Genomic DNA, 26,117 nt, shown 5'->3' with positions numbered 1-26,117 from the left:
GCCGAAACGAGGGCCGGTACGGTTTCAAGCTTCCTCAAATATATATTGTGGTCTTCTTGCCCCCCCTATTCCAATGTTGCAGGATATTAAATTCAGAAATTGCTCTAATTTTATGGAAATTAAGTAAAATACTATTACAAATATTTAATAAATGGTTTCATTTGATAATCAATTTTTAAAATGATGTTTAAAAACAAAGTTATGATGGAAGGATGTGACCTTGGTTACTAATTACTACCTTTACTTATTTTATGAACATTATCTATGAGACTATCACCAATGATAATAACTATATTAAATCACAAATGTAGCTTAATTAATTCAGAAAAAAAAACTGCTTTAAGCAAGTGTAAAAACTATTTGATTCAATGATTAAAAGAAAATTTGAGACATTGGACTTGTGATTCACCTATGATAAAAAAAAATAGAAATTCAGTTTTGGTCATTAGAAGTATTTATTACTTGATTGCTTTTGGTGTTTTACAATATAATCAAATTGTAAGAAACAACTAAATGTGATTGCAAAGAATGTATATAAATCCATCTATATCTTTTATGCAATTGAAATTCGTAATAAAAAGTTTAATAAAAATGCAGGTAAACTATCTATCATTTTCTCTTACTAGGATATATCTCTTAATTTTTTAAAATATAATAATAAATATAGTTTTTTAAAGGTTACATGACAAGTGAAAATTGAGATAGAATTAAACAGTTTATATTATTATTATTATTATTATTATTGTTATTAGGATGGTGCTCGTAGCTACGTTACGAAAAAAATCATAAAAAATATTGATTATGTTATAGTGGATTTTAATTTGGTACTTTTAAAAGAATTTGTAGAAAAAATAATATTATATTAGTTAACCGCATAAATGTTGAGTTTTTACTGATAGAGGAAAAAATAAACTGATATTAATTTAAAATAATTATTTACTCTGATTTCAATTATCGAAAACTTACACCTATATATATGATTATAAAATAGTAAAATATTAATAAATGAGAGAGTATATAACATATACTATTGACAAATTAAGATAAACAGTTGTATAATATAATGCAACAGTGTAATATAAATATCCTATCAATATAAAATAGTTACTAATTTCTAATAATATATATTTTATATATAAAATAAATGGTTAAAAGTTATCAAATTTAGTTAATTTATTTGTTCAATGATGACTATGTGCTACGTATATTAAGAAATGAATAAACTTTCTTTACTTTTTTATTTTGTTCAATGAATTGGATGAATATTTATTGGAATTTAAACATTCATGTATAAAAAAGATGTCTAAATACTATGGATTCAGGTTCATGCAGAATAAGAAGATATAAACAGAAAATAATATTAAATTACAATTGATAAATATTAAATGAATCTATATTCTAAACATTAAAAATTAAAAATTATTGTTTCAAGTATTTTTTACTAAAATAAATAAAAATAAAAAACCCTTCAAATGTAAAAAACAATGCAGCTTTGACATAATGTGTAAAATTAATTTAATTGAGAATGACAACCAATTGACCCAATTAGTTATCCTATTTAAAACAAAATTTATCCAAAAAAGACGATAATCCTATCAAAGATTATTAAATATATAATAAACTATTAAGAAATGAGAAAGTATATAACCTATATTATTAATAGATTAAAATAAACAGTTATAGAATATAAGGTAACAGTATAATGTAAAGATTCTATCAATATAAAATAGTCAATAATTTTTAGTATTATATGTTTTGACTTCAGAACACCTGCAACCTGCTAAACCCATTGTTATTAACCTTAAAATCTTAGGCTTAGTAATGCTTTGTCTCCTTGCCAGATGATAAAAAGTTCTTAATGTGATAATTAGATCTCCTTACAGTTTATATACTTTTCCCTTGCAATTACCTATAACTGTTAGTTGAGTAAAGAGTTAATTGTTCTTTAATTATATACCCTCCACCTCCATCTCTAAAAAAGAGTTAATTGATTTATTTATTCAATGATGACTGTGTGCCATATATATTGAGAAATGAGTATACATTTTTGACTTTTTTTATTTTGTTCAATGAATTGGATGGATGTTTATTAGAATTTAAAAATTTATGTGCAAAAGAGATGTTTATATACTATAGATTTAGGTTGATGCAGAATAAGAGAATATAGATAAAAATAATATGAATCTATTTTATAAGCATTAAAAGTTAGAAATTATTATTTTTAAAATTTTTTACTAAAATAAATAAAAGTAAAAAAAAAAAAATTCTTTCAAATGTCAAAAACAATGTAGTTTTGACATAAGGTGTAAAAAAATTTAATTTAATTAAGAATGACAAATGTCAATCAATTGACTCAATCAATTATCTTACTTTTATATAATGAATTGGATGGATATTTATTGAAATTTAAACATTTAAGTAATAAATAGATATCTATATAATATAGATTCAAGTTCATGCAGAATAAAAAAATATAGATAAAAAATAATATTAAATTGTAACTGATAAATATTGAATGAATCTATCTTCTAAGCATTAAAAGTTATAAATTATTATTTTCAAGTATTTTTTATTAATATAAATAAAAGTAAAAAAAAACAAAAAAAACCATTCAAATGTTAAAAACAACTTATTTTTAACATAAGGTGTAAATAAAATTAATTCAATAGAAAACAAAAGGTTAAAAAAATAAAAAAGAGTTCTAATTGAATTTGTCATTCAATTGAAGACTCAATTGAAAAAAATTGAAAAAAATTGAAAAATCTTATTTTTATATATATTATAGATATAGATATAATTAAATTAAATATATGATTATATGTATTTGTGTATCTATATATATATATATCTATATATATTAGTATGCAGAAAATAATTATTTCGAATTGGTTCATTTATTTTTTGTTAATTGTATTTATTAGTAACCAAAATAAAAAAAGGCCTTAAAATCTTTATATTTTAATTTTATTATTGATAATAATAATAATACTAATAAATAAACAGATAATGTATTTCGATGAAATTCCTGATTTGTCCCTTGCCGTGCAAAAACAGTTTTCACCCTTTCCCACACCCAATCGTGTTCCTCGCTGCCTCTCTCTCAGTATTTCTTTCTACTTGCAGCTTTCTCTCTCTCTCTCTCTAAGAGATTCAGTCGATCGAAAGGCCGCCCATCACCGCCCATGACTCTGATGGCTCCTCCACCGTTAGATGTAACCATCCAATCCCTCACTCTTGTTTTTCTTTTTCTCCTTTTCTTTTCTCTATGTCGCTTCAATTCAATTTCGATCCCCAAAAGGCCCGCGTTTTTAACTGCCTCAATGCTTCTCTCAATCCAGCTTGAAAAGAAAGTTCATCATTATTTGGGAGTCCATGCTTAGACTCCTAGGGTTTTGATCAGTAGATCCGAACGCTGTCTCATTTCGTATTTCTGTTGATGTTTTTGCAGCAGGAGGACGATGAGATGTTGGTCCCACACAATGACTTCGTTGACGGACCTCAGCCAATGGAAGGTAAAATTTTCAATTCAATTCTTTCTTTCTTTTTTTTTTTCTCTTTGTTTTTCATGAAACGGAAAGAGAGTTGAATTTCGCTTCAAGAATTGCGAGTTCATTTCTTTTCTTTCTTTTTCTTTTAAAGTTTCAACTGAATGAAATGCTACATTTACATCATGATGCATTTTCCGTATCGCCGAGATTTTATATAAATTTTGCTGTAATTCATAAATTTCAAGTTCCCTATTCTTTTTTAATTTTGTTTTTATATATTATTAGCGGCAGAAGCTGCAAGTACGGTAGATGCGCAGGCAGTGGATGATCCGCCATCGGGAAGGTTTACGTGGACAATTGAGAATTTCTCAAGGCTTAATACTAAGAAGCTCTACTCTGATATCTTCTTTGTTGGAGGCTACAAATGGTAGTTTGATTGATTGTTTTGTGCTTCTTTGAGTTCTTGCTCAATTGTTTTCTGCATTTATCAATCAATAAGATTTACGTTGAATTGTAATGCACAGGCGGATACTTATTTTCCCCAAGGGTAACAATGTGGATCATTTGTCAATGTATCTTGATGTTGCGGATTCAGCAACTTTACCTTACGGATGGAGTAGATATGCACAGTTCAGCTTAGCTGTTGTCAACCAAATTCATAACAAATATACAGTTAGAAAAGGTATATCTGGCTCTACTGGCATTATAGGAATTCAATGAACCCTTATATGGCAGTTCTATTGGCATAGCATGCTGTTGATTAACTGTTTTATATGCCCATTTCTATTTATCAAACTTTAGTGTGTATTTTATTGACAGAAAATGAGAGACCTAATTTTTACTTTATGCGCTCTTTTGTTGGAATATCTGCATTAATGAATGCTCATTATTGTCATTGTGTCTATTTATGAATTGTTTACTGCTCTGAATGCTAGTTTGCATATCCATTTTTTATGTTCAAGTGGTTCTTTTTAGGAAATTGCTTAACGATCATTTTATCTAGCTTGTATGTTGCAAACATTCTGTCAAATTGTATCCAAGATTGAGCTTGAATTCAGCTTATACTTAGTGTGTCTTCTTGCATCTTTTGTTTTTTTTTTATTCTTTATTTGGGAGGAGGATTTGAACCTGGGGTTGGGGCCTTCTTTCTGGAGGAGAGGAGTGACTATCAATTAGGTTATTCCTCAGTTGCATTGGATACCTTTTGAATAAGCTGACTTATTTTTGGCTGTTTGGAAGTGGAGTTCACTTTAGTATGTTGAAGAATAATGGGTCTTGGGGCTCTGTCACCCCGAAGCTCATTGACTATTCAAGAAATGTTTGGTTCTGATTTTTTTTTTTTGCGCACATAATGCTGATTTATTGAACCCATTGATGGTTGATTTGCCTTGTTTGTGGATTTTTTTCTGTTAAAAAAAAATTCCTTGAATGCAGTTCATATATGAAAAATTAATCTTCCAATGAAATGGTTAACAAAAATTTGAGAGAAATTTTAGGTTTTATCGGTAGACATGTTATCTTGCTTTTATAACTTTGTCATAAATCTATCTGCACCTGAAAATATTTGAATAAGTGTGTATAAAGTCAGGCAAAATTTGCTGCATGAGAGTGCAAAATAAATTTACTGAAATTTTGGTAAAGAAGATTCTTTTGTAACTATGCTGCTGAAAGTAGGGAATGAAAAAGGTAGTTTGAAGCTAAATTTTTTAGATGATCCTGAAAAATCTAATGATATTGTGAAATTTTATATTATCGTGACCCACAAGATCAAATAGATGGGTTGCATTTGACTCATGAGAGATTTTGTAATGTGAAATGTATGATAGATATGTCTAGAATCTAATTGTTTTCATTTGGGAAGTGGAGAAATGTTCATTTCTATGGAAGCCTGCTCTCTTGTATCAATGTCCAGTTTTATTTTAGCCAGCATTTGCGTTTTTATTTTTTTTTGAAACAATGGGCTGACTGTTGTTGTTAATAGCAGTTTATGTTTAGGTGAACTATAGTATGATCTTCACATGGAAACTGTACTTGTAGAAGAGTAGATCTTAAAGGATTCTATTTCTTGTTTTCTTAAATAATTTAGAAATATAGAATGATTTGATTTACTGGGACTAGTTTGAAAGTAAAATTTTGCCTATTTTGGAAATTTGGCTGAGTCTAGGCTTTCTAGGAGTTTCTAAAGCATTCATGTATATTTTCATCAAGTGTAGCATAATCCTTGTATGTTTATTAGTTAGCTTCTTATTTAGAAGCCTAAATGTAGAGAGTTAAGGGTATATTTTAAGTTTTTAATTTTCACATTCTTAAGGGGCATCTAGTTTTGAAATTATGAGCATTTTGCTTTTGGGAAATGCTTGTCTAAATTTATTTTGTTACTGTTCACGGCCTTAAAATAGCCCCAAGTTTCTCACTTTGCTAGACATGTTCCATTTGAGGTTCCTTCTTATCATCAATTTTAAATCCCTACTCAACACAGGTTTCCTAGTCGTTTTCTTATCAATTTAGCCACCCAAAATCAGATGTTTTCTTCTGCTAGAAAATTTGAGTAACCAAATTCCTTACGTCCAGCCCCTTTTTCGGCATTAAACTGAACACAATATGAAACCCTTGTCCAAGTTATATTATGGTTAGTTACTGTAACTAGCTCAATACAGAGCCCTGTAGATATGCTCCTTGAAATCTGTTTCGAGAACAGTTTGGCACAAAGCCAAAGCAGTTCTCCACCTTTTTACTTTATATCCTCTTCTTTATTGGTCTTTTGTTCACCATAGTTACAGCTTACAATACACACTTTTTCAAGTTTCCCCCATATGGTAAAAGATGATACATGCTTACTTTGTTGTAACAATTATGAATACCTGTTAGACAGTCCAGAGTTAGAAGCACCTCCTGTTTCTAAATTCCGTTATCAAGAAAAATATCTGAGGGAAAATTGCTAGACTAATTGTTGAAAATCATGCAGAAGTTCTACAACAGCTAGATGAGATCAGTATTCAAGTTCTAGAGTAGGTGATACGCCAGGTGAACTTCTAGAAGAAAAATTGTCTGAAGAAAGGCTAGAATGACCAAGTTTTTGGCTATTAAAGCTTGGGAGTCTAAAACATTTTTGGGAATCGATGATAGAGAATGGAATAACGAAAGGCAAGATTAGCATGGAACCTTAAAAATTTTGGGTCAAGAATAGAGATATTATTGGAATTCAAAAATGCATGTTTGAAGATTATTCTAACAATGATTTCTTAATTGTGGATGAGAGTGTGATAAAATGGGTGAGGTTTTCCTATAATTTGTACTTCAGCCAAGAAAGTGGAGGTGGATCAATTTCAAAAATGAACTTTCACTATAACAATGCACTCTTAAAGATGCCAATGAGTTATGTGATATTCAGTGTGTAGAAAATTTTGGCTTAAAAATTACCACTGTATCCACTTGGTGGATTTTTCATTATTATGTAGGCTCAAATTTGTGTCATTGACACTCTTTATCTCTCTCTGTAGATACACAGCATCAGTTTAATTCACGTGAAAGTGATTGGGGCTTTACTTCGTTCATGCCTCTTGGTGAATTATATGACCCTACTAGAGGTTTCCTTGTGAATGACACATGCATAGTAGAAGCTGATGTTGCTGCCCGTAGGGTTGATGATTATTGGTTACATGACTCGAAAAAAGAGACTGGTTATGTTGGACTCAAGAACCAGGGAGCCACCTGCTACATGAACTCTCTCCTGCAAACACTCTATCATATTCCCTACTTTAGAAAGGTTAGCATATTTATTTTTTCTTACATGCCTCACAGATAAAATTCTCATGGAAGTTCAATGTTTGAACTATACATTGCAGGCTGTGTATCATATGCCAACCACTGAGAATGACATGCCCTCAGGGAGCATTCCTTTGGCTTTGCAGAGTCTATTTTATAAGCTTCAGTATAGTGACACTAGTGTGGCAACCAAGGAGTTGACGAAATCTTTTGGATGGGATACATATGATTCTTTCATGCAGCATGATGTTCAGGAACTTAACAGGGTTCTTTGTGAAAAGCTTGAAGACAAAATGAAGGTATAGGAGTTTTCTACGAGTAGTATTTTGTGATTGATTGCTTCTAAGTATGTTCAAAGGGTTTCTGAAAATCTCTCTTTCTTCTTCTTTTCGTTTTTACATTACATTTTTTAAAAAACTGTCTCAGGGAACAGTTGTGGAGGGTACAATACAGCAGTTGTTTGAAGGGCATCATATGAATTATATTGAATGCATCAATGTGGACTACAAGTCAACGAGGAAGGAATCATTTTATGGTACAGTTTTTATGGTTACAATGGATGACTAGATTATTAAAGATTGATTTTGTGGGCCTTATGAATTTGAGACAATTATTTGTAGATCTTCAGCTTGATGTCAAAGGCTGTAAGGATGTCTATGCTTCTTTTGACAAATATGTTGAAGTGGAGCGTCTTGAGGGTGACAATAGGTATCATGCTGAACAGTATGGTTTACAGGTGAGATGCCTTGGAGAAATCCATCAATTCAACTTGCTTACATGGAAATTTAGGACTCAATACTTGGATTTTACATTTTAGAAAAACTGGGAAGGACTTGAATATGTTGATTTATATCTGCTTGTCTTTGGATGGTCTGTGCTGTCTTTTTCATTGGATTTCTTTATTTAAATATGGTTGGGAATCTTTCATGGTCTTAATTTGGGATTTCTTGTCTATAGAGATATGGTTTTCTTGACATGGACTACTGAACCGAATGTTCTATACATGTCTTAGTATCTTTGCTTAAATGTTCTCTCTCAAGATAATATTAAAAGAAATTTTGCGATTTTGGGATTTTCCAGGATGCTAGGAAAGGTGTTCTTTTCATTGACTTTCCTCCTGTCCTTCAACTTCAGTTAAAACGTTTTGAGTATGATTTCATGCGGGATACTATGGTAAAGGTTAGTAGCTGATAGACAACTCCATATATTGTTTATATATTTCTGCTGCTGTTATGAGTGCCATTCTTGTCTTGTTCCAATTTAGTTTGTTAAAGTTGCTCTGAAGCATGTACTACAGCTTCTAGAACTCTAAGCACATTTCATTACCCAAACTAGGATAAGGCTCTATTTAAAGCTGATTTAAGATGGTGTTCTATTTAATGAATGTTGGTTGCTTTCTATTTTTCTGATTTGCGGGATTTTCTATTTTTGTATAAATTTTATGTAATTTTGGTTCATGAAAGAATCAGAAGGATGATTTCTTATGATAGTTTGAAGTTTATCTTCCCCTTCTGAGAGGTTTTTCAATCTCAATGGTTATCTGTAAACATTTTGTGATTACCGTAATATGTTTAATGTGAGAATTTACTTCTAAAAGTTATATTGGAACTTCTTTTTCAAATTATATTTGGAATATCTTTCTTTATTTCTAATTAAAGTGAAAATATCTGAATTTTTTCTTCTTTGTTAATGTAAGAATATATAGAAGAAAGTTTTGAATTTCCCGATTATGTTGAAAATAATATTTTCCCTTCTTAAATGATTTAGTCCTAAGATGTTTCTAATGCTGAATGCTATTGAATGGTACATAGGTAACTTATTTTTCAAGTATATTAGTGCAGATTCATGTAATGAATATCATGTAGGCTGCAGCTTTTATGGATGGTTGGTGTGGAGGAACACGTGTATTATTTGCATGGGGTTCTTTTAGCATCTTTCTGCTTTACGTTACAAGTTAATGGGAATGGTTTATATATTTTCGAGACCATTTTTGTGTTTTCTTATAAGTACAAATAGTAATATGTAAAACTCCCGAATGGTACATAGGTAACTTATTTTTCAAGCATATTAGTGCAGATTCATATAGTGAATATCATGTAGGCTGCAGCTTTTATGGATGGTTGGTGTGAAGGAACACGTGTATTATTTGCACAGGGTTCTTTGAGCATTTTTCTACTTTACTTTACAAGTTAATGGGAATGGTTTATATATTTTCCGAGACCATTTTTCTGTTTTCTTATAAGTACAAATAGTAATATGTAAAACTCCCGGCCTTTGCTAGAGAGCATTGCTTTCAACATGAATGATTTTTTGACTATATGAATATTATTAGGTAGCATATTGACTCCCATTTTTAACTTGGGCCCCCATGATGTTTGTCTACAATTGAATAGTCAAAAGTATTAAGTTTTCTCTTTGCTTGTATTATCCTTTACTATGAAAATCAAATGTTTGCAATTTATGTAAAGCACGCTTCTGGAAAAGAACCAAAAGGAGCGTTGTCTTAAATTTTTTACCTCTTCTTAAAATAGTGATATAATAAACCAAGATACAAATTATGATACAGTCTGAGTTTGTCAGAGTTTGTAAGCTTATAATTTGTGTTTTAAAGTGGGAGAGGGGTGGTGTAAGATAAATTTTGTTAGCGCATCATAGAGGGGAAATTTGAGAGAATAGGTTTTTAAAGGATTTATTTGAACATGAAAGCTTGCATAAATGCTATTGCGCTCTTTCTGTTTTGTTATCTTATATGCGTGTGTGCATGTGTATGCATTTGTCTCAAATCTGTCATCTTTAATCTCTCATATCTGCAGATTCATTTCTTTAATAAGTTTGTATTTTAATAGTATTTTTTGTCACAGATAAATGATCGCTATGAGTTCCCCTTGCAACTTGATCTAGATAGGGAGAATGGCAAATATTTATCACCTGAGGCAGATAGAAGTGTTCGCAACCTTTATACTCTTCACAGGTATTCAGTTTGTCATGCAGTAATTATCATACTGTTTTCTGGAACAACTGCCTTCTTGTCCTCCCTTGATTGTAAGAGACTCTTATAACTCAAGAAAGTTTCAAAGAAAAGTAAATTTTTAGAAATTTAAATCAGTTTTCGACAACAAATACTAGGTCATTCAATCAATCAGTCGTGTTTCTTGATATAATGTTAGCTCAAATCTAATTAGTTATGTAAAATATGTGGAAGTCCCATTCAATCAGATCTCAATGATTTATGGAATTCATTAATGTGCATGCAACAAGTTTTAAGAGCAAGAATGACAACATGAAATATAAGAATTCTCTAAATTGAAAGGTATTTTTTGATAAGCAAAATACTCCTGGTTAACCCAAAAAATTATGAGTATTTTAATAAATTTTTAATTGGCTTCAGTTTACTAAAATCCTGCTTTAACTTGAACTCTTAAGAAAAATCAGATGACTCTAGCCCAACCTTAAGTAACAGAAAAGATAATTTCATCTTATAAATCTGATCTCTTCCCAGAACTGATATAATTACCAAAATAATCTTCATCGGCTGAAGAAAATTGTTGATTTCAAGTCCTAAAATAATTTGTTTGCTTTTCTTCATTTGGACCACTTGTATCAGATGACTAGTTATGTCAATTATTGTCGTTATTTGCTAATTGATAGTCTATTCATACTTTCATTGATCAGATTGGTAATTGCTTTGTGTTAAACTTGTTTTGGTTTGTGGGCGTGGCTTTTATTTCTTTTGTGGTTTCTTTATTTTCTTTTGGCCCTATTCTGCTGGAACCTGGCTTTCTGTTGGTTATAAATTTAATTTCATTGTCATCATCATCATCATCATCATCACCATCATTTCCGCTGCCACCACACCACTTTCACCATCATTTCCGCTGCCACCACCACCACTTTTGGGACAAGTGAAGAAACAAAGGCACAAAAACCTGGCTCTAAGAGGCCATCATCGTCATTATAACAATTAGTTATTAGGTTTTGTTGGTTGCCTGATATTAAGAAGTATTATTTGTTGTTCATTCAGTTAATGAAGTTGGTTTTATATTTCGCTTCATTGTCATCATCATCATCACCACCATTTTTTGGGATAAGTGAAGAAACAAAATCATAAAAAGCCACCTCTAAGGTGCCATCATCATCATTATAACAATTAGTTGTTTGGTTCTGTTGGTTACTTGATGTCAAGAAGCATTACTTGTTCATTCATTCAATGAAGTTGGCTATCACTAAAAATGATCTGTTGCCTTGTATAAATGGGTGCTTGTTTCAACTGATGATAAATGCATTTCAGTTATCTTTATGGATATTATATTTATAATTCAGGTTCTCAATAATAATTTATGCTAACATGTTAAGCCAGTAGTTGAGTTGGTTTCCTTGGATTTGGTAGAGGCCAATTCAGTAATTTACTAAATAATCAAATAAGTAGTAACAAAAATGTCAATATAAGGATATAGTGGTATTTTAATGATTAAGTTGTGCAAATAGAGATTTATTTTTTGCCTCTATGTTATTCTTTGTGCTAAAGTTTTCTCCATCTTTTTCTCTTAATTTAACTGCTTATTTAAAATATGTAAACCATTCTTTTAATACTCACATGGATGAGTGTGCAAGAGGATAGTAATAACATAATCATAATTCTGTAACATTGTATGCAGCGTTTTGGTTCACAGTGGTGGAGTGCATGGTGGACACTACTATGCTTATATCAGGCCAACCCTGTCAGATCAGTGGTACCTATCATGTTTCATAAATTTCTGGAAGCCAAACTTATATGCTGATTGCCTGTCATTATTTTCCTCTTTTTTCACATGCTCACTTTAGTGCTCACTGAGATTGGTCATCTAGGTTTAAGTTTGATGATGAACGGGTGACAAAAGAAGACATGAAAAGGGCATTGGAGGAGCAGTATGGTGGTGAAGAAGAGGTACTAGTCTCTGGTTATTGCTTGTGACGATTTTTCTTTTATGCAATTTATTGTTTTCAGTTGATACTTTTTGTCTTTCCTGCTTCCTTTCAACAGTTACCACAGACAAATCCTGGGTTCAACAACACCCCATTTAAATTTACTAAATATTCAAATGCATATATGCTTGTGTATATACGAGAAAGTGACAAAGACAAAATAATCTGTAATGTGGATGAGAAGGACATTGCTGAACACCTGAGAGTAAGATGGCTGCTGATTCTTGTTAATAGTAATTTATTTTTGCAATCCTGTTTATGTTCACTGTAAAGTATTGCTGTGTGCTATAAACATCACATTTCAGATACGATTGAAGAAAGAGCAAGAAGAAAAGGAGCAAAAGAGAAAGGAAAAAGCAGAGGCACATCTCTATACTGTTATAAAGGTACACACGCAACATCTCTTGGCCTCTCTGTCCTTTTCTCTCTCTCTCTCTCTCTCTCTCTAATATATGGTTTCTGATTCCATTTTCCTATGCCATTAGGTTGCACGTGATGAGGACCTAGTTGAACAGATTGGAAGGGATATATACTTTGATCTTGTGGATCATGAGAAAGTTCGTAGCTTTCGTATTCAGAAACTGACGCCTTTTAATGTTTTCAAGGTACTTAAATATCATGATAGATTTTTTGTTGAAAATTTTGATCAGGTTCTGGTTAGCAAGATCAGACTCAGCTTTCTGGAAATTGCTAAATTGCAAATTATTAGTCCAACTTTTTCAATTATTTGAATACCTGTATAAAGTGATCTAATAAAGAGGACTGTGTATATCTTTTCTGTTTTTCTTTTCTTTTCTTTCTGTGACTTGTTTTAGTTAATTGTCTGGTACTTAAAAATGAAAGTGAAAAGTAATACCATGTTTCTTGTTCTCAATGTTTCCTTTTGATTTTTCATTTTCCTTTTACTTTCTTAATAAAGGGTGATTTCCTGATACTTTTCCTGTACGTATGGGATTGTGGCCATACTGATCTTCTAGTGTTTTGTTTGAGACAATTTTGCTTTTGGGGAGCAAACTAATTCTAACTAAGATGGATCAATTTTCATGTCAACATAGGTAAAGAAATGACAACATCCATTTAGTAACCATTTTCATTCATTTCCTCATTACCATTGAGGAAATGGATTAGGATAAGTTTATTTTTAGTGGAATCTATTGTATCATAACCCCAAATACTGATATGTCTCCTTGCTAATTCTTTTCATTGATTGAACATTTTCTGCCATTACTCAGGTTCTTTATAGGATAATGATATGTTAACATTTTCTGCCATAACATATTAACCAAAGGCATTTGTGATGCATACCATAAAGGATACTGATATGTTAAGTAAGGGTTGTTCTGTAATATTCCCAGTTTCATGTTTTCAGAGATTTTGCTTTTTTCTTTTCAAATATGAGAAACATGAAACATGTGTTGTGTGCCAACAACGTGTTAGTGATGTGACATCAAGTGGTTGGTTATAGTTTTTTTTTTCAATTTTCTCTTTCTTCTCATCTCTTAAACTTATTTTCTTTTTTTGCCTTTCTTCATTACTCTAGAAAACATTTTTTCCCACTTCCTCTGGCACACACTTTTGCTTCTTTATCTTACTGCTGCTTTTCATGGCTGATGGCTTAGCAGTATTGTTTCTCTCATTTCCTCCCATTCTTTTCTATCTTTTCCTCCTTTCTCTCACTCACACTCCTAACATATTAAAGTCAAAAAGTGATAAGAACCCAAAGTAGAAGCTTAATTTCTTTGATTCAAAACTGAGTAATGGAGATTAATCTCAGTCATTTTGTACGAGTTTTGAGTTTTGGTTTGATTGAGAATTAGTCAAACACCAAAGAGCACAAAGCCAAACACCCTTGGAACCCACAATACCCAAAATCCTCAAATCCAACACCAAATAAACTAAAAATTGAATCAAATGCCTAGGAATCATGTTAAGCCATCAAATCAGTATTATATTTATGCTTAATGGAAACCAAAGAAAGAGAAGGGAATTTTAGGGATTTTTTAGAGCTAGGAAAGGCTTGGTTCCAGCAAGGGAGTGCAGGAAGCAGGGGAAGAGGGTGAAGAAAAGGAAAATAAGTAAAAGGGTTGACTGGCCGGTAGATTCTTGCTAGTGATGGATCCTCAATGACTTGAGTGGTGTGGGTTGTGATGAGAGAGCAAAAGCAGATAAAGATGGATAGAAGGAGAAGAAGGATGTACAATACTTTTTCACTGCTTACATTTGTTGTCAGTCGTTTCTGATCAAGCAGTTAAAAGGATTCATATAGTTCTAACTGCTTTACCAATAATCACGTGATGATGTCAATTAAAGGTTTGTTGGATTTCTGCATGTGCTTGGTCTTAGTTAATGTCACTAAAATGCAGGTGTTTTCTCTCTTGCTGGTTGTTAAAATTAGTTGGATGGTATGCTTTTCAGTTAGATATCTTCTTGTTTTTTTCTTATATTGTATTTTGTATTTGTGATGATATTTTTCTGTCTTGACTCCAACCTAAATTTTTTTATTCTAATATTGAAGTCCATGCCCAGTAAAAGTTTCTTCACTCTTAACATCCTAATATTTACTTCTCAGGAAGAAGTTGCTAAAGAGTTTGGTGTTCCTGTGCAAAATCAACGTTTTTGGTTGTGGGCAAAGCGTCAAAACCATACATACCGTCCAAATCGACCATTAACCCTTCAGGAGGAAGCACAGTCAGTAAGTGACTTTTGATTTCTCTGCCTTTAATTTCTTAACCTGTAGCATGTTTTATGGTCTATGGCCCTGCTGGTGAACAACATCTTTGTAAAAACTGTTTGAAATTATCAATTTAAATTCTATAGCTCTGTCAGTTGTTTTGTTTTGCTTCTTTGTCAACTTAAAATTTTTAGTGGCAGTCATAATAATGTGTTAAATTTGATGTGTCATTGCATTATGTAAATTGTGAGTGATTGTAAATGGTTATTGAGCACTTTCTGAGACTATATCATGTTTGTGACAGCCATGATAGAAGTTTTGCCCTGGTGGGGGAGGGGCAGTGATGTTATCTAAGGGTGATGGAGTAGGTGTGAATATTCCGAAAGCGAAGCTTAGGTTCTTTTTGGTTGGCTGCTTGTAAGAATATAATCCTTGTGTCTTTAGGGTTGTGGCAGTTGGTTTTATGTTTGTGAAACGAGTTCCCAAAAGTGACCAAAATAAGGGTTACCTGAATATGTTTGGTAGAAAATATTTTTAAGAGCTCATGCACTTTTCTGTTGTTCGATTGACCTTTGATCTAATTTGGGACCATGAATTGAAGGATGGCCATTGCCATTGACAGGATTTATTGTAGCATTAACTCATGAGTATTTGAGTGAATTCTGGATATGGGTTGAATTATGTGAATATATGGTTGATTGTATAATAAGATTCATGTATATGTTGCTAGTCCTTAATAACGAGTAACATTTGTAGTAAACCTTTCTCTTCCCAGGTTACCTGCAGGCATAAGATTTGGTTGTCCACTCACCTTATCTGCTTTGTATTTTTGTTGTTTGTTATCTAAGTACAGTATTTGATGTATAATGTGATCACTTTGTAACAAACTTCTATTTCTCAAGGTTGGACAACTGAGAGAGGTTTCAAATAAGGCAAATAATGCAGAGCTGAAGTTGTTCCTGGAAGTGGAGCTTGGGCAGGTACCTATATGATAATCTATACAATAGATAAAAGTATACAACAATAAAAGTAAGGTCCTAAGGGGCCTAATTGGCTTACATTTGGCAGCCCAATTGGCGACATTTGGTGGCCAATTAGGAATCAAGGCCTTACGGTAAGCCATTAAGGAAAGAAAAAAAAGGAAGAAAAAAGGAAAAGAAGAAGGAAAGGTAAAAGGGGAAAGAACTAAATGACATAATAAACATTCTTATTAAATAAAAATAAAATAAAAGCGTGGTATAAAAAGATACATTTAATTAAATGAAATAAGTATATGATTATGTAATATATTTAAATTAGTATTATATAATTGATAAAATATATATTTTTAAATAAAAGCATATCAATCAACTATTAATTTCATGAGAACAATCAATAAAAATATAAAATTAATGTTAATTAATTACAATGTAAATGTTAAAATTGATTTTAACTTTTTTTTATTCTTAGGGAAACAAATTTTTTTATTGATATATGGAAAATGTAATATGCTTATATGTTTATTTAAATGGATTATACATTCTATTTCATACTATTATTTTTATAATTTCAAAAAAAAAAAAGAAATGAAAGTGAAAGAAATGTAAAAAAAAAAATACTTGATTAAATAAAAAGAAACAGGATTAAATAATACATTTGAAATGTTAAATATTTTATATGTAATATACTTATGAAGTGATATGATGCATGAACATTGTATTCATGCGTGGTTTCATTTTTTTTTTCTTTAAAATTTGAATACAACTTTTGAGGTTGAGATTTGAAACCAGCTCTTTGATAGTAAGATACATACACTTATCGTTAAACAAAATGCTTAAGTTCTAATTTCATACTATTAACTGTACATAAAAGTTAATTTGAGAGGCTTAACTAGTTATATCAGCAATAATAATATTAATATGAACAAAAAAAAATTTAATTAATGTTAATTACTAATTTATAAATGTGGTAATGATTTTTATGGTATGTTAATATTAGCATATAGTAAGATATGTAGAAAAGAGAATATGTATATTTTCAAAAACTAAAACTAATTTAATTAAAAAATTTTGCACCCACAGAAATGTGCAGGCAAAATTCTAGGGTTTTTTTTTTTTTTTAAATTTTGGTTTGCCTGAAGCTCTTTGTTGCTGTGATAAACCTCTATTTTTAAATGATCTCTATCACTATCCAGGATTTGCGGCCAGTTCCTCCACCTGAGAGGACTAAAGAAGATATTCTTCTTTTCTTTAAACTCTATGACCCTTTTAAAGAGGAGTTCCGGTAATTCCCACCTCCTGCTTTTCCTTGGAGTGGAATTATTTGTGACTACTAATGCTTTTACTTCTATGATGTTAGTTATGTTGGGAGGATGTATGTGAGGAGTGCTGGCAAGCCAATGGAAATACTGGCAAGGATCAACAAAATGGCTGCCTTTGGTCCTGATGAAGAGATTGAACTTTATGAGGTTGTCTATCCAGAATGTGGTTATTATGTCTTAATGCATCTGGTTTCAAAATCAATTTTATATGCACCACATCTCACATATGTGTTCTATTTACAGGAAATAAAATTTGAACCCAATGTCATGTGTGAACACATTGACAAGAAGCTCACATTCCGTACCAGTCAGGTATGATATATCAATGCTTAATTACAGTGATGTCTTTCATAAGTTGGCTGGCCTGTTGTAGATTACGTTTGTACCTTTTAGTCAATTATATGTGCGCTAGTTTTTGAATAACTTTTCAGTTCTAATTTTTTGTAAGATTCTATTTTTTGTGTTTTTTTCTGTCCTTCTGAACATATGTTCTATCTACAGCTTGAAGATGGGGATATTTTATGCTTCCAAAAATCATCTGAAGTTGGAAGCGAACAATGCCGTTATCCTGATGTTCCTTCATTTCTGGAGTATGTGCATAACCGTCAGGTATAGGATCAATCTTCTTGGTAGCAGGATTAATTCTTCGAAATCATGTTGTTACTACATGAAGAGTGACAATTTGACAAGGTTCTAATTTTCCTTTTCTACGCTGCAGCATTTTTTGAAATATGTTTTCTCTTGTGATAAGGATATGGGTTGAGATTTTTTGGTGATGTTGACAGCATAGTTTATCTTGCAGCAAAAATGATTAGCCATAGTTTTTTCTTTCTTGGGGAGGAAAAAAAACTGCACTGTGGGTTATCTCTTTGTGAGACATTTCTAAATCCTTTATAATTTTTTTTCCCTCACATTGATGGAATTTTAGAAAGTGGGAAGATTTTGAGGTGCTATGTGGTTAAATTAACTAACTTTTATGGAATCATTTCATCTGTAATATCTATTTTAAATCTAGAAGTTGAAGAATTTATTGACTGATGCCTTCTGGAGGTCTGTGATTTTAATTCAAACCCCATTATATTGTACATATTTTACATTTAAGTTTAATTGTGGCCTTTTATTCTGAAAATAAGTTTTTATTCAAATTGATCATATGCAGGTTGTTCGGTTTCGATCTTTAGAAAAGCCAAAAGAGGATGAATTTACTCTTGAGTTGTAAGTTTGTCCTATCACTAAGCTTCACACCTTTTTGTGGGTATCTTCTGAAGTGATTTTAATGAGTTTTATTGAATTTCTGCTTTATGATTGTTCATGCTCGTGGTATCATATGTCTAGGTCAAAGCTTCACAATTATGATGATGTTGTTGAAAGGGTTGCTCAACATCTTGGCTTGGATGATCCTTCCAAAATTAGGCTTACATCCCATAACTGTTATTCCCAGCAACCTAAACCCCAACCTATCAAGTACCGAGGAGTGGAACACCTGTTGGACATGCTGGTTCACTACAATCAGGTTTTACTGGCCACCAATTATGATTCTGTTTGATATTAGTCATTGTTCCTTTAATATTTTTCAATCAATTATGAAAATTTTGATTATTTGCTGAAACAATGCATGTTTCTGTTTTTCGTAGACTTCTGATATTCTGTATTATGAAGTATTGGATATCCCTTTGCCAGAACTCCAAGGCCTCAAAACATTGAAAGTTGCGTTTCATCATGCTACCAAAGATGAAGTGAGTGCAGATTGTGAAATTAAATGTTTCAATTATTATTTATTTCAAAGTATATTGCCATGTTTTGTTCCTCTAATAGATTGTTTGTTTAATCTCAGGTAGTGATTCACACTATTAGATTGCCAAAGCAGAGCACTGTAGGGGATGTTCTTGATGACCTCAAGACAAAGGTATTTATTGCAACTTTGAATTTTCCACTCCTGAAATTTCTCCTTCAAAATATAAAAATGTGAAACTATGCCTTCAATCAATATGAATTAGATTAAATGATCATTTTACTTTCTAGAGAAAGAATTTTCATTCCAATGCTGATATGTGGCACGAGTGCAGTTCCCTTATTATACTGTCATATTTAAATTGGATATGGACTCATTACCAAATTCTGGACTACATGCACGCAGTTCCCTTATCATGATATGATATCAGTTTGCAATTCTGAAATTTCTAAAAAGAATGATAACTTGCAGTTTCTTATGTGCCTGCATAGACAGGTATCTGTGCAGAGGACATAGAGAGGGCAAAAATATTGCTTTTGTTACAATATAATTCTTGCTGGTATTCTAAAATAAATATTGTTAGATACCTTGATATTCCAATTTTAAGAGCTGTTGTCTTTTTGGTTTGCTCTAACTGACATGACAAAAATGCTTCAAGGCTTTTCCTTGTTTCAGAAGTTCAAACAGGGATATGATACAAAAAACCAACCAAAGCTTTTCCCTTTATCTGGGGTTTCTACTTGGACTGGACATGGTTGTCTTCTTTATCACCATATCCTCATTGATATTGGTGAAATTAAGGTTCTTTTAATAGTTTCCACTCGTGCCTTATTTGTTTTTTCTCAGCCTTTGTTGACTTCCATAATTCCATATTTTTTCCCCTAGATTTGAACTGCAGACCTCTAAGTTACCTAACCCCTATAGTGTTTTGAAAGGCCACCTCCCACCTTGATCATTGATCAAGTTGGCCAATCATTTATTGTTTGTGGGTTCCACTGCTATGCCATTTAAAAGGAAGACTTTTTTTTTGGGGGGGTGAATATTCCCATGTATTTCTTGCCCTTATGCAAATACCTCAAGGTACCATTTTTAAGAAAATAAAATAGAACTCTCATTTTCATTTTCTCTCGTTCTCCAGTCATGTTACCCTCTCTTCACCTGTTACTCCAGGAACTTTTCTCCTCAGTTATCTTCTTTTATCGGTTTCTTTCTCTTCCAACATCACTACCCCTCCTTTCGTTTCCCCTTTTCTCTTCCTCTTCTCCTTCTCAGCGTTTTCTTTGCATCTCTCTCTAGCATGGCTGAGGAAAGTGAAGAAAGAAAAATGCCGAAAATAGTGAATAAGAAAGCTCTGGTTAGGGTACCAATTTGGCCCAAATGGTGGTGTTATCTCCTCAGCAAGTCTGGTGATCTGACACAGATCCCATACCCACGTCAGTTTTTATCTGTTTCAACATCTGTACACCAAAATGTCATCCAAACAAGATTATATTTTTGTTTGATATAAACCCTGTTGGTGATTAATAGAGGACCTTGTGAAATTTTGGTTTGCTCCAACTGAAAGTACATAATTCTATGAGGCATTTCCTGCTTTGAAAGTTGAAAAGACTGAGAAGGTAAAAGGAAATTAATGGAAAGGATTTCTACTAGTAGTGGTGTGGAGGGTTTATAAGAAGATTCTTTTTGGACTGAGTGTTTTCCATTTCTTTAATGGCTTAAGGTCTTCACCCACCCACCAATGACCCCTTTTCTTATCTTTTTGGCACCAATATGCTAATGGGTTTATGGAAAATTGTAGAGGGCCAAATTGTTTCTTGTTGAGTTTTTCGTGACAAAGATTTGTTTATTGCTTTATTTATGGTTTTGGAGTAAAGGTAATAAATGACATGAAACATACAGCTTATTAAGTATCCTCATAAATCATATTTTTTATGTGCCAAGTCATATCTTTCCTGTATCCATATCCATGCTGTATTATTTATACTTTCTTTATTTATATGAAAGACGTCTTCTAGTTTAACCTTCTATGAGTAAATTATCTGCATTGTTTCTTTGGAAAAAGGAATTCAGCAAATTGCTTTGCATCTATGTGGTACAGGTGGAGTTGTCTCACCCCAATGCGGAACTTAGATTACTTGAGGTTTTCTATCACAAGATATACAAGGTATTCAATAATTATCCTAAAAGAGATTCTTAACATTAGTGTGTTCCCGTGCATTTCTTGCATAAATATGGGTGTGTGCAAGCATGTGCATGTGGGTATGCTTGTGTCTGGCTGTGTGAGCGTGCTGGGCATAGCTTCTTTTGGTTCTAGAGGTTAGTGCATGCATGTTTGGAAGTTTTATGTAAATTGTGATGCAAAGCGGCAGCTGTTGTTTGCTTTTTCCATCATAAATAATTCAGAAATAATCAATTAGTTCTAGTAATGATTTGGATTTGTGTTTTAAGTTGCTTTGGAGTGAAATGTTCTTGTCTTAATTAGTGTTGATAATCGTTTTCTTGTATGTCACATTGCATGAGATAATATACTACAGCAACAAATTTGATGAGAAATCTTATTTCACTACATCTTTGAACTTCTTTATTGAATGCTTGCTCTCATTTAGATTCTAAGCAAAGGTATCCTCAACTTGATCTCCTAGTTTGAAAATCGTTTTTGTGAACCTATGTCTCAAATTTTCAGGTATCATTACCATAACCTTTTAATATGATTTTAAGTGAGGATTTTTAGTTTCTGGTTGTGTGTCAATTTTGAAAATTGCATCCTTATTTTTTCTCTTTGGGGGTGTATAAAAATTTGCCTCCATCTTTGGGGTAGTTTCTTTGCTTCAATTGCTTAGTTATCAAGACTTATTCTTTATCTACAGTAATTCAATGATTGGGTTTATACCTGATGGGCGAAAGAAAGAATTCCAAAATTTGCCACTTTGCTTTTCCTTTGTGGTTTTGTTCAGGAATTCCTACCTAAGACATTTGCTTTGTTAATTTTGTTGTCTTGTTTTTATTTTGCAGATCTTCCCTCTGAGTGATAAGATAGAGAATATAAATGATCAATATTGGACACTACGTGCAGAGGAGGTAAGTCTCTTTGTTCTAAAAGCATGTCCAAGAATATGTTTTGATGTGCCTGTCTTAAATATTGTAAATCACACCTTTTGAAATCCTAACGTAATGGATTGTTCCATTAATTTCTACGCATTAGCTTAATACTAAAGCAAAGCTATCTCAAACTTTGTTAAGTTTCCATGTTTTGCATTCATAGTAGGCTTGACAGTGCTTTGAATGGTTTGAGTATAATAGTGCTGAAGGTAGTGCCCGCTTAATAATCCAGTTAAATTTTAATGGCCTTTTATGGCCTACCCTGTCATACAAGCAGCAAAAGGGTTGACTGTCTAGTTTGGCTGATTCTTGTCTGACAAATTATTTGAAAATATCTTTAGTTTCCTTTTTGGGCCAACTGATTAAGTCAAAATTTAAGTCAAGTTGGATTTTGAACATGTCCAAGGTTTAATTGGAGAATGATTCAAAATTCTCTCTTTGTTTTTCATTTTGTGAGTTTTTTGTTTTTTCTTTTCTGTAGTTTCCCATTTTCTTATTTATGTTCCCATTCTATTTTCTTTTTTCATTTTTATAGTGACCATAATAATCCAACAGTTTTGACTAATCCAGATCATATAATGAAATAATTGGTGGGAAATACTATAAGTTCTTTTGCATTTTGTCAAACCATAATGCTTCTTGTTTTCCCTTTTCCCTTCTCCCCTTTCTTGGTCTGATCTTGATCTCTTATTGCTTTAGATACCAGAAGAGGAGAAAAACCTTGGTCCTCATGATCGCTTGATCCATGTTTATCATTTTATGAAAGACACAGCCCAAAACCAACAGGTAAGTGCATGAATACCTTCCCCCACCCCTCCCCTTGGGCAGACCAATATTGTTTTAAAATTTATTCGTTTTATAATGATGACAGTTTGAACCTTGGTGACATAAATGATAGTTGTTTCTTTGCTTATCTATTCGTTTCTTGATCACCCTTAACATCAGGTACAGAATTTTGGGGAGCCATTTTTCCTTGTTATTCATGAGGATGAAACATTGGCTGAAGTCAAAGTGCGAATTCAGAAAAAATTGCAGGTTCCAGATGAAGAATTCGCAAAGGTATGATCTCCACCTGATGCAAAAATCAATGGTATTGTGTTATGCTTTTCAAGATTGCATTGCTGATCTTTTCAGCTTTCTATATTTGTTTTTCCTTCTTTCATTTCCCCTTTTGTTTTTTTAGGGATGTAAGCAAATTGAACAGTTGTACAGTTTTTTTCCAGTTTTTTGAATATTTACTTCGTGGTGTTTTCTTAAATTTTTTTTTTTGTTATTCCTGCACAGTGGAGGTTTGCATTTTTGTCACTGGGTCGTCCCGAGTATCTTCAGGACTCTGATGTTGTGTCTACTCGTTTTCAGGTTCTCTCTCTCATATACAAGTTTCACACCTGTCAGTTTTCTTGAGATATTGCTGTTGTTTTCACATTGATCTTTTGTTGTTATAGAGAAGGGATGTATATGGCGCTTGGGAACAGTATCTTGGACTGGAACACTCTGACAATGCCCCTAAGAGGTCATATACAGCAAATCAGGTGTGAATATTTCTGAACTGCTTTTCTTCTAGGTAGGGGGATTTTGGGTGCGGCCATGTTGCCCTACCACTTCATGATGATTATTGGTTTTTTAATGATGGTATGGATCATTGAATTGTAAGTGGTATGAACAACGGTCTTGTGAAAAATGTTTAAACTTGGAAGATTCTAAATTTAGGTATTGGAAAGTACAGTTGGACTAAGTTTACAGATCTTGGCACTTTTGCATAACATGAAACCTTTTTGGCCTCAAGAAAAACAGTCTCCCCTTTCCCCCCACTTCAAACAAAAGAGCAGGAAAAATACTCCCATTCTGTAGAGTGATTGTGAGTTGTCATTAATGTATCATCCAAGCCAGTTACTGCATGTACTAGCTTATTTAGCTTGTTGTTGGTGGAAGGAAACTTGGGTTTATTGACTCTAGATAACCCAGTCAGCAGGGGATATACATTTTCTGAGCTGGAACTTGCTTAAGAGCTTGTAAACATGGTCGATTGTATTACCAAATAAGTTGGCTAATATGAAAGGAAATATGTGATTTGTTGTTAAATATAGTCTTTTTTCTTAATTGAATTTTGCAGAATCGTCATACATTTGAGAAGCCAGTAAAAATCTACAATTAGATAAGAAACAGATGAGCGACAACAAACTTATCGGGTGAAATCCGTCCCAGATGGTATATGCAGGTTTGTGTAATAAGCGGAGAAGCCAGAAGGGGGCTCATTGTTGGCTACTGCAAGGGCTGTTACTGAGTAAATAAGATGTGATTCTTTCAGCGGTAAGGGAGGATGTGAACCTAGAAACTATGATGTTTTCCCGATAGTTTGGAACCGTTTGCACCTGTGACTTGGGTGATTTAGGTAGCATGTCATGTTAAATTCCGTTGTAATTGACTACACAAGATTTTGTTTTGGGTTTTGGTATGAAATTTTCTTTTGGGGAGGGCAGGGGGTGGTGGGGGATTGTATAGAAAGTATAGCGTGGTAGAGGATTTATATCTTTTTTGGTTTCTTGTCTCAAAGATTCATAATTCGTGGCTTACTGGTTTTCCATAGATGCCCAAAGAGCATGAGGCGCCTGTAAATGTTGTCACTGTTTCTGGGGCTCCATCTTGTGTAATATCATCATCATCATCTGCTCAACTTGTTTGTGTTCCTTCTTACTTGGTGAAAGGAAAAAGTATGATATACAGTTTACCATGATCAAATTAGTGTTTTCAGCCATTATATTGTGAATGCTTTAAATTAAGTGCCCCATTGACATTGCGATTGGAGCTTTGGAGTGAATTTTGATTAAAAATTTCTATTGTATTGAATTTTCTATTTGGAAAAGCAAATATAAAACAGACAATATTTAAAAAAGATTTTTGAACTATTTAAAAAAATTATAGTTTTTTATTTATTGTGTTTAAGTCTTGATATTTTTATTTTGAATCAAATAAGTTTTTATGATTTAGGTATATAAATAGATAGTTCGGTGAAATTGGCTTTGGAAATCTTAAAATTGAAAAAATCGAATTGTTCTAAAAAAATCGAAACTGAGCTGAAGTAGTTTACTAACCAAAAAATTGAACATTGAACTATTTTGGTTATCGAAAATCGAATTCATGAAGATGGAAAAAATGTGAGGGTGGCATTTTTTTTACAAGATCTCAGGTTGAGGTATTTTGTTGGTTTTTTTTTTTTAATTTTTGACATTTTATTTTGTTTTGTTTTTTTTTTAATAATAAAGAATGAAGAGTTTTGTTTTGGTTTTTTTACTCAAAGGTCACTTATCTTCATTACGTATTATTCAACTTTGTTAGTTCGGTTGAGAAAATTCAAAATAAAAAATCGAATCGGTTATATCATGTGAATTTAATTAACTGAAATAATTAAATGTCAAACTAATCAAATTGAAAAAATATAACTCACTTTTGATTCGGTTTGATTGTTCGATTTAGTTTGAATTTGTATAGTCTTGTTATGATTAATGGTTTATTAATATTTTGTTAATAAAAAATATCATTTATTATTTTATGTCATGATGTTAATGAGGGATATTAATATATCTTAATGAATGGCGATTTGACGTGATGTGATTGAAATTTTTCACTCCATGTCAGTGTCATGCAGACATTTAAATAATAAGTGGTATTTTGATTAATAAAAATTAATCAATTGTTAATTATAAAGTCTATTTGAATAAAAAAAATGTAGCGGTTACTAGACTCGGTTACATTGGATTAGGGTATTTCATAAACAAGTTCGGGACGGGTTCGGGTAATGATTTCACTACCCGAATCGGGTTCAAGTATCACCCATTGGGTACCCGTTACCTGAATTCGATTATTATTTATAAATATTTTATTATTATTTTAATAATTAAATTAAAATTTATAATTTTTACCAACTTTACAAGCAATTTTTTTTTGTTAGAAACTAACAAATATATGAAAAGTATGGTTACTTTAATTATTAATATGATGACATTAATATATTTAAATTAAAAAATTATTAGATTGTTAATTATGTTTAAATAATTTGAATATTATATCATATTATAAAGGAATATAATTACTATTATATAT

The 26,117-nt window shown here is 31.9% G+C and overlaps 1 protein-coding gene across 3 annotated transcripts; it reads left to right on the top strand.

Moving 5' to 3' along the window:
- Window positions 3,081–24,774, top strand: LOC18586912 (ubiquitin carboxyl-terminal hydrolase 12). Of its 3 annotated transcripts, none has more exons than XM_018129342.1 (32): window positions 3,082–3,212; window positions 3,449–3,512; window positions 3,780–3,915; window positions 4,013–4,170; window positions 6,989–7,254; window positions 7,334–7,552; window positions 7,680–7,788; window positions 7,874–7,989; window positions 8,334–8,432; window positions 10,115–10,224; window positions 11,909–11,983; window positions 12,099–12,177; window positions 12,274–12,420; window positions 12,521–12,601; window positions 12,701–12,820; window positions 14,785–14,907; window positions 15,789–15,866; window positions 17,060–17,148; window positions 17,224–17,332; window positions 17,429–17,497; window positions 17,687–17,794; window positions 18,345–18,400; window positions 18,521–18,698; window positions 18,820–18,921; window positions 19,020–19,091; window positions 21,016–21,081; window positions 21,930–21,995; window positions 22,716–22,802; window positions 22,962–23,075; window positions 23,301–23,375; window positions 23,462–23,548; window positions 24,130–24,774. In XM_018129342.1, exons 1-32 carry the CDS (start codon window positions 3,183–3,185, stop codon window positions 24,169–24,171), a joined length of 3,330 nt encoding a protein of 1,109 aa, XP_017984831.1. In that variant the 5' UTR covers window positions 3,082–3,182; the 3' UTR covers window positions 24,172–24,774. The 3 variants fall into 3 exon arrangements, with proteins under 3 accessions (XP_017984829.1, XP_017984831.1, XP_017984830.1); XM_018129341.1 differs by having other exon boundaries at window positions 3,774–3,915; XM_018129340.1 differs by having other exon boundaries at window positions 3,081–3,212; window positions 3,774–3,915; window positions 17,224–17,497.

Source organism: Theobroma cacao, chromosome 10 (assembly GCF_000208745.1).
Source record: "Theobroma cacao cultivar B97-61/B2 chromosome 10, Criollo_cocoa_genome_V2, whole genome shotgun sequence".
In the NCBI taxonomy this organism is placed as follows: domain Eukaryota; kingdom Viridiplantae; phylum Streptophyta; class Magnoliopsida; order Malvales; family Malvaceae; genus Theobroma; species Theobroma cacao.
This window is presented reverse-complemented; position numbering and strand designations above follow the sequence as displayed.